This window comes from Pimephales promelas, chromosome 3 (assembly GCF_988280905.1).
Source record: "Pimephales promelas chromosome 3, fPimPro1.hap1.1, whole genome shotgun sequence".
Classification (NCBI taxonomy): domain Eukaryota; kingdom Metazoa; phylum Chordata; class Actinopteri; order Cypriniformes; family Leuciscidae; genus Pimephales; species Pimephales promelas.
Genome location: NC_142771.1, coordinates 3,111,080 through 3,125,212, shown reverse-complemented (window position 1 = coordinate 3,125,212; position 14,133 = coordinate 3,111,080). Strand labels below are relative to the sequence as shown.

At 39.2% G+C, this 14,133-nt stretch overlaps 2 protein-coding genes across 2 annotated transcripts in view; both read left to right on the top strand.

The window, feature by feature from the left end:
* LOC120486160 (uncharacterized) overlaps positions 1-5,544 on the top strand; it is a 30,294-nt gene extending 24,750 nt beyond the window's left edge. The window contains exons 6-7 of the mRNA XM_089127475.1: positions 481-608; positions 4,334-5,544. Of these exons, the coding sequence (XP_088983601.1) occupies positions 481-608; positions 4,334-5,544 (1,339 nt within the window). The remainder of the gene's footprint in view (positions 1-480; positions 609-4,333) is intronic.
* A 2,997-nt stretch (positions 5,545-8,541) lies between these two features.
* Positions 8,542-9,752, top strand: LOC120486162 (uncharacterized). Its single transcript, XM_089129194.1, has one exon. The coding sequence runs from the start codon at positions 8,542-8,544 to the stop codon at positions 9,592-9,594; it is 1,053 nt and encodes a 350-aa protein (XP_088985320.1). The 3' UTR covers positions 9,595-9,752.
* Positions 9,753-14,133: the final 4,381 nt, after the last annotated feature.

Here is a 14,133-nt window from a genome sequence, read left to right as displayed (position 1 = left end):
TATCCTAACTCAAATAATGTGTTTCTAACAGTAAACACTCGGAATAAAGTGAGATGATCTGCTGATGATCCTGAATGTCTTGTTGAATGAGTGTTGATAGTCTGAGGATCATCAATATTAACAGATCTGCTGAAAACACTCTTTATTTCATGACAATAGTTCCTGTTTTCACCTCATTTATTATGCTGATGTCTTCAGATCTCCTGTAAATTGACACTTAACTCATGTCATTAATGTGAACAGACTGAGAAAATTTGTTGGTTACTATAATGTAGCTTATTTTATGTAGCTTATAATGTAGCTTGTTTCATTTTCTTATCATTATTTAAATTTGGAAGAATTATTTTAATCTGTTGTCTGTGAGATTAAAAACAAATTCAGTAACTTTTTTGAAATTTTGGCAGATCACATCATTATTGAAGCTCCTCCCACTGTCATTCTCCAATAAATGCTGTAAATTCCCATCATCTACAAGTAAAGACGATCATCAGAGCATCAGGAAGAGCTGAAATCTGCAAAGACTGACTTTATTAAAGAGGACAGTGAGAACATGAGTGATCCAGAACCCTGCAGAATGAAACACACTGAAGATCCTGAAGAACAAAGAGGTTGGTGTTTATTCTTCATTCATTCATTCATTCATTCATTCATTCATTCATTCATTTATTCATGATGCTGAAGAACATTCATGTTAGAAACATTCAAGCATATAATAACTTTTAGATAAACAGATAAACTATGAAATGGCTGCAAAAGTAGTTTTTTTTTTCTTCCAAAAAATGGTCAGTAAAGTTTCATATCAATTGTCAACATCAAGTCAAAATAAATAGCTTTATTTTACATGTATTTTATATATGGTTTACAATTTGTTAACAATGTTATCAGAACGTTGACCTAAACTGTGCAAATTTTTACAGACTTGTATAACAAATAATAATAATTTCAAAATGTACAATCTATTCTGCTTTTCTGCAAACATTTGTGTTCTTTCTCGCAGTAAAATTCAATTGATCTTTTGTTTCTCGAACGGGCCTTAATAATTCAAACGTTTTAGAAAGATTTTAATGTAATTTAAATATCAATCTGATGGTGTCAAAATATTAATCAAAATATGCCAGTGTATTGTGTATTTTAAAGGAGAACTCCGGTGCAAAATGAACCTTTGGTCTAATAAAACATCGGTACCTAGTCAATCGTTCTCTGAGATTTGTTTTCATGATAATCGAATGTAAAGAGTTTTATCTCTAAAAACTGTTTAGCGTATAACGCTAGTAATGGGGGCATTTACTAAGTACAAAGAAATCGCTAGTTTATACCACTAACAAGGCTCAAAATAGCCCCACACTAACGCAGTAACATATTGGGGACTCAAACATACATGCAAAACGAAGCATTGGAACTTTGTAAACAGACCGTTTAATAAGAAGATACTTTATAAAGACAGTTCACTTCGTGTATACAGGCGGCGCCATCTTTGGAAAACAGTCACGACAAGTCTACCAGCAGGGCTCAACATAAGAAAAAAATCCCCACTGGCCCCCGGGGCCAGTAGATCAGAGTTTTGCTGGCCCCTTCTATATTTTGACTGGCCCTGAAAGAAATAAAAGGAAAAGCACTTTTCCATTAAACTGTATTTATTATATACATTAGGATTAATCAAAACAGTGAAGGAAGTTCAGGAATTAAGAGAGAGACCCTGGAGACATGCAAAAATAACCTAATTTCAGCGTCCAGTAGATTATTTGTCAATACCTGCTCTCTCCTCATCTCGATCTCTCTCTCTCTTTTTCCCTCAGTCTCCTCATCTTACTTATTAAAGCTAAAGTTATTCATTCAAGAGCAGTGAGTGATTTTCTTTTTGCCTTTAGTTGTTTGATTCGCAGTAATGTCGCAATCGTCCGCATATTAGACTGCTTCCCCTTTAAGAACGAATGCAGATGTAAGTCTACTACTGATGCACCATTTTCTCCCAACTATTTCCATAACTGCATCCATTTTAGATATAAACTGTTTAAGTGAATCTCCAAGCCAGTCATTTTGACACATTGTTGTGTACATTTGGTCGTTTAGACGCGCACATGAAGCCCAAAGTATATACTTATCTCGCTGCGGTCCGTTTCGGAGCGCGCGCCGCATCGGGAACAGCATCTCTTGCGCTTTTTGTGCTTTTAATAGCTCTTTTTATTATTAAACGCACCCCGCAATTTAGCAACAGAAATGACTGCATTTTACAACAATCACCGATCGTGCTGATTCTGTATTAAAGTTTGAGTTAAGGAGAAATGGCAGCGTGCTACTGTACTGCTGTGATGGGAAGGACGTTGCGCTAGACAGAATGCAGTTTTTAGTGGTTTTACCTCAAATATATTCTATAATCTTTGGAAGCTGAAATCTAAAATAAAATCATATTATTATATCACAGATCTAAAGTGTAATCATAACTTGAATGTTTAGTTCTGTCCTCCGTCAGGTGTTGTGCGCGCTGTGGCACCGCATGAGCTATCTCTCTCTCTCTCCCTCTTCTGGACTGCGCGAATAGCAAAATGCATCACAGACAAATGGTTTAATTGTATTATATATAGGCCTAGACATGGCTGGCGACTCAGCGAGATGGTTAATTTTTTATAGCAATAATAAATGATAGCCTACATGTATTTCTCCAGCGACAGCAATAACAATAACGTCCGAGCTTATCGGTCTTCTAAAGTTCTTTGGCATTTTAACATTGACACTCTTCGTGCCACATTGTGTATGACGTTTGCTGTATGTTTAGCTGATCGCCAGTTACTGGCCTGCGCGGGCAAGTGACTGGCCAATCAACTAGCCCGCATACTCTTTTACTGGCCCCGGGCCATCGGGCCATTGCTTATGTGGAGCCCTGCTACCAGCACTACCAGACTGATCTCATGAAGTAGCGTGTGTATGACACGCCAATTCGTAGTTCCATTTTCGCTTAATCGCTTTTCAGTGTGTTTATGAACGCCGTTGACTTAACGTTATTACTGTATATATAAATATATGACTTACCTCAACCCCGTCCCTAAACCTACCCGTCACTGGGGTTAATGGCATTTATGACTGTTCCTTTACCATCCAAGGGAAAAAAAAGATCGCTCCCCAGATGTAGATCTACATTTTGCTTCGTTTCGTGCGAATATTTGACGGCGTGTACAGACACGCGGAATCACTCGGACGTTAATGGCGTAGACATACACGCGGATACACACGGATAGCTCAAAATGCGTAGAGATATGTTTACGCAAAAGTCATGATGTCATATTGGCACTACACAGTTTGAACATACATATTCACGTAGCCTTTCGCAAACCGGGACATTCAGTGTCCCGGGAAAGTGCTTTCATTTCCCGGGACAGGTGGCAACCCTACTAGCAACCCATACTTCTGTTTGTGGCTTGACTATGGAGAACGACCGGGAGACTGAGGAGGTGGGAAACCATCAAATTCTTGATGGACCGCATGCATTTACACTGAGCATAACTGTTATACGGAATAAAATAAATAAAATTCCTGAGCAAATTAATTAATGTAATTCAGAATTACTGTTAGATATGCAGGTTCTTTAGGGACACATAATCTGTAGCTCCGCCTATGTAGTTTTTTGTCAGGTCAACGGCCCAGTGAGTGAGTCAGAGATAGCAGCACTTAGGAAGATTATGGCGAGTGCTGGCGACCCACAAGATTCAGAGGACCCGCCGGCCTCTTTAAGTTTGCAAGTTTGGGAAAACTTCAGTTTTCAAATCAGTTCCAATTAAATCAAACTAAATTTAACCAACAAACTTCAAAATTAGGTTACTCACTTGCACGCGTAAATCTGAAAAATTAATCTAAAAACATTTCGATAGAATTGTTAGCCGACTTGCCGTTAGACTAACTGTAACTCTTGGCTTGGAGTCCCTTTTATTACGTCACGCCCAGCCTAGTGGAAGGGAGGGGAGTATAAAGTACCAACGTTTCATAATATACCCACCATTTTGGTATATAAAAAACACGGCGGTTCTTCTCTTTGTTTAGTAAGGACATTGTATTATCTTTGTGAAAAAATGTAACCTGCAATTAACACTTTAATAGTTCTCAATACAGAAACATGGGATTTTTGTCTGTAATGTTCAACATAATAACTGGAAGATGTACCTCATTCTTGGGAAGTTTCAATGTATAAATCATTTATAAAAATACATGAATTATTTTAGTAGTTTATAGCAGTTGTCTGTTACTTCTGGGATATTTTTTATATCCATTCATATTTCTCTCTTTGAATTATTTAGATTATTTACAACATTTGAAAATTTGATTTTTTTTTTTTTCATTTCAGACCAGGTGGAAGTGAAGAAGGAGAGAGAAGAACTGAGAGAAGTGAAGGAGAGAGAAGAACTGAGAGAAGTGAAGGAGGAGAGAGAAGAACTGAGAGAAGTGAAGGAGGAGAGAGAAGAACTGAGAGAAGTGAAGGAGGAGAGAGAAGAACTGAGAGAAGTGAAGGAGGAGAGAGAAGAACTGAGAGAAGTGAAGGAGGAGAGAGAAGAACTGAGAGAAGTGAAGGAGGAGAGTGAAGAACTGATAGAAGTGAAGGAGGAGAGAGAAGAACTGAGAGAAGTGGAGGAGGAATATCATTTCAAACCTAGAGAAAACACTTTGAGTCGCTCAAAGACTAATAAGACATATTTAAAGAAAACAAGAGCCAGAACAAGAGAGAAGCCGTTCTCATGCAAACAATGTGGGAATAATTTCAGTCAATTAAGACACCTTAAAGCTCACATGAGGATCCACACCGGAGAGAAGTTGTTCACTTGTGATCAGTGTGGCAAAGCATTTCTCTGGGCATCAGACCTGAAGAGACACCTGAGAATTCATATGGAGGACAAGCCACATTCATGTTCTGTGTGTGGAAAGAATTTTTCACAGCTGTCATATTTACATAAACATCAGAAAATACACACTGGTGTGAGAGAGTACATGTGCTTTGAGTGTGGGAAGACTTTTGCAACAGGGAAAGATTTAAACATACACCAGAGAATTCACACTGGAGAAAAACCTTACAAGTGTTCACACTGTGACAAGAGATTCAGTCAGTCAGCAAATCTGAAAACACATGAGAGGACTCACACTGGAGAAAAACCTTACAAGTGTTCACACTGTGACAAGAGATTCAGTCTGTCATCATATTTGAAAACACATGAGAAGATCCACACTGGAGAAAATCCTTACAAGTGTTCACACTGTGACAAGAGATTCAATCAGACATCAGGTCTGAAAACACATGAGATGATCCACACTGGAGAAAAACCTTACAAGTGTTCACACTGTGACAAGAGATTCAATCATTCATCAACTCTGAAAAAACATGAGAAGATCCACACTGGAGAAAAACCTTGCAAGTGTTCACACTGTGACAAGAGATTAATTGATTCATCAGCTCTGAAAAAACATGAGAAGATCCACACTGGAAAAAAACCTTACAAATGTTCACACTATGACGAGATAGTAGCATTCCCGGCTGAACAGATGCAAGGTACTCTCAGGGACTGATGTTTTGAAAGAATTTTTTCCGAGTAAGTAATAGCTAAATGAATGTTGCGACAACTCAACTTTTTATTGAGCAGGCTGATGAAATATCCTTGCTTTACTGTACTGTATAAAACCTGAATGTGAATTATAAATTGTATTAATTACAACAATCTCCTTTTACAGTGCTAAATGGACTAAATGACACAACTTCACTGATTTATACACGTGCATTGGTTATGCTAACGAACCATTGACCATTCAAATGATAACGAAACATACACTTTAGTCTCATTTAGCGGACAACATAAATTGAAAACGGTACCTTGAGCCCTTTATCAGGTCAACATGACATCATGACTTTTGCACTTACACGCCACTTTCAAGTCAAGAGGTGTGTTATCTATATGTATTTTGAGCTATCTGCGTGTATGTCTACGCCGTTAAATGTCCGAGTGATTCCGCATGTATGTACATGCTGTTAAATGTCAGAGCAAAACTAAGAAAAATGTAGATCTACATCTGGGGAGCAATATTTTTTTTCCTAGTATGGTAGGGGAAGACTCGTAAATGCTATTAACCCGGGGTAGGTTTAGGGACGGGGTTGGGGTAGGTCATATATTTATATATGCAGTAATGTAACGTTAAGTCAACAGCGTTCATAAACACGCTGAAAGTGATTATGCGTGTTGATAGTACGCCAAAAATGGAAATACGAATTGGTGTGTCATACATACGCCTTTTCAAGAGATCAGTCTTATAAGCCAGGAGCTGAGAGGTAGAAATAAACGTTTTAAAGCTATGTTTTCATAGACATTTTAACAGTTCGGAAAAATCGTCTCACTTCTCAGGAAGCTCTAAGCAGAATGATGCGTCACATCGAAAGTGCGCCAACATACACACAGCGCGCCACTGCACTTCCTTACATGGACATCATGTGTGGTAAGTGACAGATGCTCTTTTAAAACAAAATAAAAATGCAGCGTCAAGATGTTGTATTCAGCGAAAACATTAATAAACCAAAACAAAAAACAAATTAAGAGTTTTTAGCTCAGGTTCAATAAGAGTCCCCTTTTTGTGAAAACTTTAATCAGTTATTCCATGACCACACCGCTCTCTATGGCTGGAGGTAAAGGTGACGGCCTATTTCAGAAATTGGGAGATTTTATGGTGTTTTACATTCCCACCAAATCATGAGTGATTTGTAGAACACTACGAAATATAAATCACAAATGATTTTAAAAAAATTAACCTTCAACTCGGATACTATGGTGAGTGAATATTAGAATTTAATTGATATGAGGAAAAGGACACACTCGGTTGTTCTCAGAAGCAGCTAGATTAGTTTCTAGCAACAGGATCAGCTTCTGAACTGGCCGTTCAATGACGGACAGCTTGTTGAGTCCACGACCATCCTTTCCCAGATTCCGGTCACCAAGGCATACCTTGACTCGTCTCACAAGCCCGTCTTTATCTGTAGTTGTCTCTGTAACACTGGCCGAGACGCTACTCATTTTTGGGCAGATCTTCAGCCTTTTCCATGACAATATCACTCACAAGTTTTTCCTTGCTGTGTCCCAGCAATGCCTGGTGGCGATGTTGGATAGATACTCCTTACGCCAACGACTCCAAAACTGCTCTACTAGATACTGAACATGACGCTACCTTTTCCTGGCATAGACGTCTTCTCTGACGATTCTGCCTGGTGGTGGTAATGCTGGAATGGATTTCATAGCAAGCAGTTTATTGGGGGTGAGAGGTGCAAGGCTGTTGGGGTCGTTTAAGTTGTCAACTGAGAGTGGTCTACTGTTAACAATCACCATCGCTTCATAAAAGAGAAGACTGTCAGAAGACTGAGAGGGTCAAGCGAAGAACATTTCTCACTGTTCTGATTTGTCTCTCCCATACCCCACCTGCATGACTTGAACGGGGCGCATTCAGGACAAAGTTGAATTGCTTCTCAGCTAAGAACACTGTCAAACGATCTGTGTCAATTTCCTTTAGAGCATTTTTCAGTTCATTCTTGGCTCCTACAAAGTTGGTGCCTTGGTCACATTTCTGCTCCCCGTAATGCAACGAAAAAGCGCAGGCCATTAATGAAGGCATCTATAGACATGTCATTTAGCATTTCTATATGAATAGCTCTGCATGTGAGCTGAAGCATGTGAAAAGGAGGCCGTACCTTTTATGTTCCTGCCGACCCTGTTTAGTGACAAAAGGACCAAAGCAGTCCATACCGCAGTATGTGAATGGTGGGGATGGATTTGTACGCTCTGAGGGAAGGTCTGCCATTCTTTGTTCTTCTGTTCGTCTACTGAGCTTACGACAGGTCAAACAGTGATGCACATGGGATGCTACTGCTCTGCTCATACCTTGTGATCTGATCTCATTTACTGTGAGGCCCTTTCCTTGGTCCTTGACATTCTCATGACATTGAGAGATGATCATCTTTGTTATGTTGTGATCTTTAGGAATGACAACTGGGTGTTTGACTGAACTGGGTAGGAGCGCATCGCAAAGCCTTCCTCTCACCTTGAGTACTCCTCCTTGATCCAAGAAAACATCAAGATGATACAGCTTGCTGCGAGGTGACAGCTGGACCCCCTTTCTCAATAACTTGATATCCCCTGAATAGGTGTTTCTTTGCAAGTCATTAATGATGATGCGTTCAGCATCTTCCCGTTCAGCTACCATACTGTGACTGCTGGACTTATCCCCTTTAGCTGGGCGAATGAGGCGAGCCACAGCTTGCACAGCTCCAGAAAATGAAGACAGCTTTGACAAGTGGTCTGAGAGGCTGACTTCTGTTGTTTCTGCACTCAGTGTCTGAGCATGTCTCACCTCAGGATCTCCAATCGTTAGTGCTGTGTTGATATCACAGGGATGTATAATTAATTTATAAAAAAGACTAAATAAATTATTGTAGTATTTTATAGAAGTTCTCCGTTACATCTGGGATCATTTTTATCTCTATTCATATTTCTCTCTTTGAATTATTTTGATTATTTGGATCATTTGAAAATGAGAGTTTCTTTCATGTCAGACCCAATGGAAGTGGAGGAGGAGAGTGAAGAACTGAGTGAAGTGGAGGAGGAACATCATGTCCAACCTGGAGAAAAACCTTCGAGTCGCTCAAAGGCTAAAAATACATTTTTAAAGAAAAGAAAAGACAAGAAATCTTTCACCTGCTCTCAGTGTGGAAAGAGTTACACATGCAAACCAAGTCTTGAGCGTCACATTAGAGTTCACACTGGAGAGAAGCCGTTCACATGCGAACAGTGTGGAAAGAGATTCTCAGAAAAAATTGTTTTGAAGATTCACGCGAGAGTTCATACAGGAGAGAAGCCGTTCACATGTGATCAGTGTGGGAAGAGTTTCAGTAAATTATCAAACCTTAAAATACACATGAGGATCCACACCGGAGAGAAGCCGCATGTATGCAAACAATGTGGGAATAGTTTCGGTCAATTATCATCCCTTATTGTTCACATGAGGATCCACACCGGAGAGAAGCCGTACACATGCAAACAATGTGGGAATAGCTTCAGTCAATTAGGACACCTTAAGAGTCACATGACAATCCACACCGGAGAGAAGCCGTTCATGTGTGATCAGTGTGGCAAAATCTTTCTTGGGTCATCAGACCTGAAGAGACACCTGACAGTTCATACGAAGGAGAAGCCACTCTCATGTTCTGTGTGTGGAAAGAGATTTTCACAGGTGTGTAGTTTACAAGAACATGAAAGAAGTCATACTGGTGTGAGAGAGTACATGTGCTTTGAGTGTGAGAAGACTTTTATCAGACTGGCCTGTTTGAAACAGCATGAGAGGATCCACACTGGAGAAAAACCTTACAAGTGTTCAGACTGTGACAAGAGATTCAGTCGGTCAGAACTTCTGAAAACACATGAGAAGATCCACACTGGAGAAATACGAAAATATGATCCTGAGAATTTAAACACAAGACTGAAACTGGACACTTTTCTTCTCTTGAGATGTTTTGGCTATTATAAGTCGGCAACGAGAGAGATCTGTCTCATTTACTTTCACTCATTTTTACCAACACCTCATTGATATTGTCCGTTTGTATTTTTTGCTGATTCTGCAGGAATCGGGAATAATTTTAGTTCTGAAAGTCATAAAATATCTTATTATGATTGCATTTCAAACTTTCCATGTTGTTAATTTCTAATTACAGATTTTATATGCTTAATAAATTATATTTCACTGCACACATGACTGACACTGAATGAGATTGATGTCTGTCTACATTATTAACAGTTTCACCCTTGATATCCAGTATGCATTTAAGAGTTATTCCTAATCATTTTGAAGTTTCATTCCCACCACGAGGTTTCATGAAGTCACAACAATTACTATTAACGTTAAACATAGTTTTTACAAGTCATACTTACTATATCTCACCACAGCTTTAGTGTAAAAAATACTTTATTGTATTTGAAATATATTCCCTTTGTCAATAGTTCATTGCAAATATACTAACAAAAAATGTACTATCTTTAAATATATTAAGTATAAGTATATTAGCATCATGCTTTTTACCTATTTTCACAATACAAATTTTAACACACTTTAGTATATAGTACTTAAGTATATTTTCTAAAAGTATATTGAAAACCAAGCATAATTTTAACAAATTTCTAGAAAGATTACTATAAGTACATTGGTTACAAATATATGATTTGTTACACTTTTTAGAAATATGCTAAGCACAAGCATACTTTTAGTGAAGTTTTAGTGCATTTAAAGAAAACACACTTAAGTTGCTCTTACCATACATTTTTGGAGTACTTTTGGAGATAAATAGAAATGTATTTATCATTTTAATATTTAAAAAATATTTACAATGTACCAACTTGTAATGTATTAGAAATAGGGGTGTAACGGTACACAAAAATCACGGTTCGGTACGTACCTCGGTTTTAAAGTCACGGTTCGGTACGTTTTCGATACAGCAAAAAGAAAGAAATGCCAGAGAAATTTCCTATTTGTTTAAAGAAAAAATATTTTTAAATAAGTGTGAGTTTTCCTAGATCTTGAAACTTTCAGGTTTATAAATGGGGGTCATCTTTGAAGGATGAACAAATAATGTTTTGGTCATCACACACTCAGAAAAAAAAAGTACAAAAGTTGTCACTGGGGCTGTACCTTTTCAAAAGGTAAACTTTTGTCCATTTCATGAGCTAATAAGTACATTTAGGTGTTAATATGTACATTTTGGGTGTTAATATGTACATTTTAAGTGTTAATATGTACATTTAAGTGTTAATATGTACATTTTAGGTGCTAATATGTCCATTTCAGGAGGTAATATGTCAATATTATGAGCTAATATGTCCATTTTAGGTCGTAATATGTACATTTGAGGTACTAATATGTACATTTTAAGTGTTAATATGTACATTTAAGGTGCTAATATGTCAATTTCATGAGCTAATTATGTCCTTTTCAGGTGGTAATATGTCCATTTTAGGTGCTAATATGTACCACTAAGGTACCAATATGCAGCCTTTGGGTACAAAAGTGTACCTTTTGAAAAGGTACAGCCCCAGTGACAGCTTTTGTACCTTTTTTTCTGAGAGTGCATTAAAAATAACATTTAAATATATATATTTATTTATATAATATTTGAATTTTGAAGTGCTAGAAAAAGATGTGTGAAGTACTTGAAAGCATTTCACCAAACAGCCAAAAAGGTTCCAGTTAGTGTTACTATATTAAATCCATGGTGAATGTTGCTGGTCTGTGGACGAAAGTATTACTAGTTCATTCACGGCACAATGTTTCTCCTGGTTTCCATGACAGCGCTGTTTAATCTAATAGAGATCTACGGTAAATAACGGAGAAATGTGTATGCATCTCACTAGATCTCGCAGCGATGTTATTACCTCAGTGGCGAATTCAAATGTTTTCTTTACCGGATCTCTTAGCGCGGTGTAGTAACAGTGTTGCTTGATGGAGATCGGCTCGCGCTGCACAGATGTTGCTGGTCCGAACTGATAAACGATCCGTGAAGCACATAACGAGTAGCGCAGTTTCGTTCTGCTTTCATTACGCTTGCCAATTTGATGTTGCGCAACGTTGTGTTGGCCGCGTCAGCACGAATTTTGCCGGCAGGAAAAATTATCCAAGCAACCGTTCGGTTTGTATGCGTACCGTTACACCCCTAATTAGAAACATTTGTCAACTATTATTAAGCATTGAAATATAGCATACCTAAACATTTTTAGCATACCTAAAATTAATGTTGTTCACTTTTACGTGTTTGTAGATTTGTAAAAGGATGTTGTCCACTGCATGCGACGTTAAGATTCTTACAAAGATTTCAAAACCATTTATTATTTGAAATTGATCATAAATACATTTTCCAGAGAGGTTAAAAAAGTTTGTACTTACAATATTTTAAATTTCAAACAAACTTTTTGAAACGTAGCGTTTTGAGAAAACTGTTGATTTTACCCAGCTTCTTCAAGTTAGCATGGCGTGTGACATTTGGAACCTCACTATGTTGTGATTCTCGGTAAGATTTGTATTATGTTAACGTTACTTGTCTTTGCCAGTAGTATTTTTGACACAAAGTGTAACAGCACGTTTTTTTTTTTAAATTCAGCTACATTCAATTTGACCAATCAGGACCAAGCTTTTCAAGTAGAAGTGGAAGCAAACTTGAAGAGATGACGATGCTGCTGCCTCAGAAGTTACTGGTAAGTTTTAGTTGCTGTTTGCATAAATAAAAATCGCTCACTGTTTTGTTTTTTAATCTTAATTTGTTCATCTCAAAACAATTGTCCTATGCATCTGCAAAAAAAAAAAAAAAAACATAATTAGTCAGTATAACATGTACAACATTGCAGTAACATTATTTTTATTTGCAAAATGAAGCTGTGTATTTATTTCTGATTTCCTGGAAAAAAAAGGCTTCATTCTGTAAATGATCTTTCGTCAAGCTGTAAGTCACTTGTCTCAGTTTTCCTGGCATACAATATTTTAAATATTTTCTAATTTCCTTAAATCTTTAGATCTTTCTTCTAGGTTTTAAATAAACCACAATTATCAATATAAAACATATCGTCAAATACTCATAGGTTGCTTTATTGCTGCAAATAACTATATCAGTGACTTTTTGATTGAACTTTGCTCACTGTAAATTGTGTTGGGCTTCTAATCTCATGTTCAATGTAACTCATAGAGCGCAGTACAGTGATGACAGACAAGAGGATGAAGCTTGATAAGGAGGATATAACCAAGGCTTTTAAAGGTAAACTGAGAGGTCAGCGGAATTCAATGCACAAGACAACAAATTCAATGTATATAAAATTTTATGTTATTTTGAATTTATTTAGAGACTTGAGGTATTCGGGGTGGATCTCATCCACCCCCGGTGCCTTGCCACGGAGGAGTTTCTTGACTACCTCGGTGACCTCAGCTAGGGTGATGGACGAGTCCACCCCTGAGCCCTCAGCCTCTGCTTCCTCAATGAAAGACGTGACGGCGGGATTGAGGAGGTCCTCGAAGTATTCCTTTCACCGTCCGACAACATCCCCAGTCGAGGTCAACAGCCGCCCACCCCTACTGTAAACAGCATTGGTAGGGGACTATTTCCCTCTCCTGAGGCGCCGACAGTTTGCCAGAATCTCTTCGAGGCCAGCCGATAGTCCTTCTTCATGGCCTCACCAAACTCCTCCCAGGCCCGAGTTTTTGCCTCCACAACCACTCGGGCTGTAGTCCACTTGGCCTGCCGGTACCTGCCAGCTGCCTCCGGTGTCCCACGAGACAACCAGGCCCGATAGGACTCCTTCTTCAGCTTGACGGCATCCTTTACTTCCGGTGTCCACCACCGGGTTCAAAGATTGCCGCCTTGACAGGCACCGGAGACCTTACGGCCACAGCTCCGAGCAGCCGCTTTGACAATGGAGATGGAGAACATGCTCCACTCAGACTCAATATCTCCCCCGGGATCTGGTCGTAGCTCTGCCGGAGGTGAGAGTTGAAGATCTCTCTGACGGGAGGTTCGGCCAAACGTTCCCAGCAAACCCTTACAGTACGCTTGGGTCTGCTGAGTCTGTCCAGCCTCCTCCCCCGCCATCGGATCCAACTCACTACCAGGTGGTGATCAGTTGACTGCTCCGCCCCTCTCTTCACCCGAGTGTCCAAGACATACGGCCGCAGGTCAGCCGAAACGACCACAAAGTCGATCATCGACCTACGACCTAGGGTGTCCTGGTGCCACGTGCACTGGTGGACACCCTTATGCTTGAACATGGTGTTTGTTATGGACAAACTGTAACTAGCACAGAAGTCCAATAACCTCAAGTCTCTGGATGTTGTGGGGCTGTCTTGGTTGACACGCCTCTGCAGCATCACGTGGCGGGCGGGGACAGTGCCTCTGGGATGGCAGACCGGGGTGGTGGTTCCTCTTTTTAAGAAGGGGGACCGGAGGGTGTGTTCCAACTATGGGGGGATCACACTTCTCAGCCTCCCTGGGAAAGTCTACGCCAGGGTACTGGAGAGGAGAATACGGCCGATTGTGGATTTGGAGAAGGCATTCGACTGTGTCCCCCGAGGCGGCCTGTGGATGGTGCTCCGGGAATA